Here is a 4,296-nt window from a genome sequence, read left to right on the forward strand (position 1 = left end):
GTTGACACATGTGAACAAAGACAAAACAGCTACTACAACAGCTAATCTGTTTGTATCACTTTCTATGCACCGTTTAATATTTGGATTAGCACAAATGAAACAAATCACGGGCATTCATCCCATTGATATGTCAAACAATTTCAAAGATGAATAATAGTTTTGTAGACTGAAGCCCCTTTTTGTGATAGTGTTTAACGAAATAGGCTATGCTATAGGTAGCTCATGGATCACCTATGCATGTGTGATTGAAGTTCAAGACAAAGTTCATGAGGACATCACTCCTTGTCCATTTTCACATCCTACACTTTTCTATATTATTGTTTTCCGCTCCTTCTGCATTTACGTCTCCATATGCAAGCCGTTGAAAGTTTTCTTAGAATACACGTTATAGACCAAGGGGAAGCAAAAGAAGTAGCACCACCTTAGGATCTGTTACAATCAACAGGTATTTCTTTATGTCTAATGTTTCGATACATTTCAGCATAATCATTGCCTTATTCACAAACTTACATTATAATTTCCATATTTGTCTAGTTACTCCAATAAATTTTTCTACATGGCCCCTTCCAATTCTTTAAAAAAGAAAAACATATCTTAGGTTTCTCACTGATATGTAACTGTTATATTATAATAGTAAGAGCGCCATTATTGAAACGATTCTTACAGGTGAATGGTCCTGGTCTTCTGGACCTACCAGTTTTCTTGCTTTCTCCCTTCCAAAATTCACCACTTTTCTGACCCTTATGTCTTATGGTTGTGTGGTACATTGCCGGTTGTATCTGCACTTTTAACTGATTGGTGAATTTTGGAAGGAGTATGTGAGTATCCCTTTTCTCTATGTATCAAAGTGTCAAGTGCTCTCTGACTTTAGCTCTATAAATCTTAGAATTGGATGATTTCTGTACACCATCCTTGTGTATACATATGGAAAAATGTTTCTGGTCATTTTAAATTCCTCAAAATAGTATTTTCTTTTCATTCGTTTGTCTGCTGGCATGGTCTTGATCACTGGATTATTAACTAGTAAACTGACTCGTCAAAGTATTCGTTTACATCTTTTTGGTGGACATTGGTGGGGAATCAATCAAAGTAGGTGAACAGAAGAAAGATAATAAGGCGATTTTCTATGTCAAACAGGAGCTGCCTATTTTGACGTAAAAAGACACTTTAAAAGTGTCGTTTAGTCTTTTAGATCAAAATCAAAGAAAATAACTACAATATGTCTTACGTCTTATATAATACAAACCGTACAGCCTAACACTTAACATGTCTAAAAAATAACCCCAAATTCTCTTTGTTGTTTTAGATTTGCAAAGACAGCACACACGCTAGCGCTCAATCATCTAATCATTTGTTTGGTCTCCAGTTTGTTGTCCAGGGGAAGTCCTTGTTTTGCATCCATTGGAGCTAGAAAATGGCAAAGATGCTGGGTGTCTTGCTCATGATTGGAGCAATGATGTTCGGAGTAAGAGCTGAGCCAACGGAAGATAAACAAGCATTGCTTGATTTCCTTCACAACATTAGCCACTCTCATCATCTGATCAACTGGAACAAGAGCTCTTCTGTGTGCAAAAGTTGGATAGGAGTGACCTGCAACTCTGAGCAATCACATGTTATTGCCCTCCAACTGACCAGAACTGGATTGAGTGGTCGAATCCCACCCAACACTCTTAGCCGTCTCTCAGCGCTCCAAACTGTGAGTCTAGCCTCAAATAGCATAACTGGTTCTTTCCCTTCTGATTTCTCTCAGCTAAATAACTTGATCTATCTGTATCTCCAATTCAACAAATTTTCTGGTCCATTGCCATCAGACTTTTCAGTATGGAAGAATCTTAGTATTGTCAATTTGTCCAACAATTCTTTTAATGGGAGCATCCCATTTTCACTTTCAAATTTGACTCATCTCTCTTCTTTAGTTCTAGCCAACAACACCCTTTCGGGTGACATTCCTGATCTCACTATCCCTACCCTGCTGGAGCTGAATTTTGCCAACAATAACCTTAGTGGGGTTGTGCCCGAATCGTTGGAGAGATTTCCAAGGGGCGCATTTTCTGGTAACAACCTTGCTTCTTCACATGCTCTTTCTCCTTCTTTTCTTATTAAACCCCGAAATTCTCATCCAACAAGGAAAAAATCCAAAGGGCTGCGAGAACCAGCATTGTTGGGTGTCATTATTGGTGCTTGCGTGCTGGGAATTTCAGTGATAACAGCTTTTGTGATTGTGTGTTTCTATGAGAAAGGTGGTAGAAGTGGACAACAAGTGAAGTCTCAGAAAGGAGAAGCATCCAGGAAAAAGGAAGGTTCTGAAAGTCGAGACAACAACAGAATTGTTTTCTTTGAGGGTTGCACTCTTGCATTTGACTTGGAGGACTTGTTGAGAGCATCTGCTGAAGTGCTTGGAAAGGGCACGTTTGGGACAGTGTATAAGGCTGCTCTAGAAGACGTAACAACCGTGGCAGTGAAAAGATTGAAGGATGTCATTGTCGGAAAACGCGAGTTTGAACAACAGATGGAGATGGTCGGGAGGATTAGGCACGATAATGTGGCTGCTTTAAGGGCATATTACTATTCAAAGGAGGAGAAACTTATGGTATATGATTACTACGAACAGGGCAGTGTGTCTTCAATGTTGCATGGTATGCTATCTTGTTAAGATAATCTCCCCTTTAACTACTTCTAGTTAATCTAATTCATCATGACAGACCTAAACAATTAAAATTGGTTTTCTCTAATAGACTGATACAAATATTTGCTATAGCATTCTAAGGCTTATAGTGCTACTTTCATTCGTTTTTTTGGTTCTCCTTACATGCCTAGTAAACTTCTCCATAAGATAACCTCAACTTATGCGCCTTAGTTTTTGAAACGGTTAAATATAAGGAGTTTGTACCGAATTGCATAAATTGATTTTAACTTGGACAAGAAACTTAACTCATTTTATCTTCTTAATTTCTTCTCTTATAAATGATTATGGATATGTTTACCAAGCATGTTCTAAAACCAACAAAGTCACGAGACTTACAACTATGCAACAAAGTTAAACTATGTGGCATCCTACAACTACTTTGAGGGATTGTCTAATGTTAACTATGATTTGGTAACTTTATCAACGCAGGCAAAAGAGAAGGAAGTAGAGTTTCTTTAAACTGGGATAGCCGTTTGAAAATAGCAATTGGAGTAGCAAGAGGCATTGCTCACATCCATGCTCAACAAGGAGGAAAACTCCTCCATGGAAACATAAAGTCCTCTAACATCTTCCTCAACCCAAGAGGATATGGTTGTGTATCTGACATTGGTCTTGCAACACTGATAAATCCAGCAACGAGAACAACAGGATACCGTGCCCCAGAAGCCACGGACACCAGAAAATCGGTAGCCGCATCTGATGTCTATAGTTTTGGGGTGCTGCTACTTGAGCTTCTAACTGGGAGGTTTCCCTTACATGCCAAAGGAGGTGAGGAAGTTGTGCACTTGGTTAGATGGGTGAATTCAGTGGTTAGAGAGGAGTGGACTGCAGAAGTGTTTGATGTGGAGTTGCTGAGGTATCCTAATATTGAGGAGGAAATGGTTGAGATGCTGCAAATAGGGATGGCATGTGTTGTGAGAACACCAGATCAGAGGCCAAAAATTGGTGATGTGGTGAGAATGGTGGAGGAAATTCGTAGGGTAAATGCCGAAAATAGATCATCCACTGAATCAAGGTCAGAAGGTTCCACTCCAACCCCTCATTCCATTGAGATACCTTCAACCTCTTTTGCATATTGACATTCCTTTGGTTGATTGAGAAGTTGTTAGAGATGTAATTTAGTCACTCTCAATTTCAATTTTGACCATGACAGAACAGTGAAGTTGGTAACAAAATTGATGCTAAGTAGTTAACCTACTAAAGATATAGCAAAGTGAAGATGGGTCCCTAGATTTGGTGTTGTATTGTGCTCTATTATTTTGGCAGGGAATCTTGTTTTTCCATGAATTCCGGGGTTGGGCTCCACGACTGTCCTATGCTTCGCATTCCACGCAAATTTGACAGGTGAGAGGATTGATCGTGAAATTAATATAATTCACGAAGAAACAAAGAACGATAAAGAATGTAAAATTCTTCCAATTAATTTTATCTCGTTGACGCATTTAATAAAAAAGGTACACATAAATTCGGAGTGTGAAATTTATAAATATACTAAAACTACAAAAAAATATATATTATAATTGTACGGTAATTTATATATATATATGCCATAAAATTTTGGAAAGCAAGATTTCCCTCATCTAACACCAAGCTTAAGCAATGTTGCTCCG

At 38.4% G+C, this 4,296-nt stretch overlaps 1 protein-coding gene across 1 annotated transcript; it reads left to right on the plus strand.

Annotated features, from left to right (window-relative positions):
• The first annotated feature begins 1,216 nt into the window (after window positions 1-1,216).
• LOC124831847 (putative inactive receptor kinase At4g23740) lies at window positions 1,217-3,973 on the plus strand. Its single transcript, XM_047305936.2, has 2 exons — window positions 1,217-2,636; window positions 3,116-3,973. Exons 1-2 carry the CDS (start codon window positions 1,415-1,417, stop codon window positions 3,763-3,765), a joined length of 1,872 nt encoding a protein of 623 aa, XP_047161892.1. The 5' UTR covers window positions 1,217-1,414; the 3' UTR covers window positions 3,766-3,973.
• Window positions 3,974-4,296: the final 323 nt, after the last annotated feature.

The sequence above is a fragment of the Vigna umbellata genome, chromosome 1 (genome assembly GCF_029865625.1).
Source record: "Vigna umbellata cultivar VRB3 chromosome 1, Vumbellata_1.0, whole genome shotgun sequence".
Lineage (NCBI taxonomy): Eukaryota > Viridiplantae > Streptophyta > Magnoliopsida > Fabales > Fabaceae > Vigna > Vigna umbellata.

Excerpts from the sequence above, each read along its gene's own strand:
- LOC124831847 (XM_047305936.2), top strand. The coding sequence starts at position 1,415 with ATGGCAAAGATGCTGGGTGTCTTGCTCATGATTGGAGCAATGATGTTC. Across the intron at positions 2,637-3,115 it reads TGTGTCTTCAATGTTGCATG|GCAAAAGAGAAGGAAGTAGA; the intron begins GTATGCTATCTT and ends TTATCAACGCAG.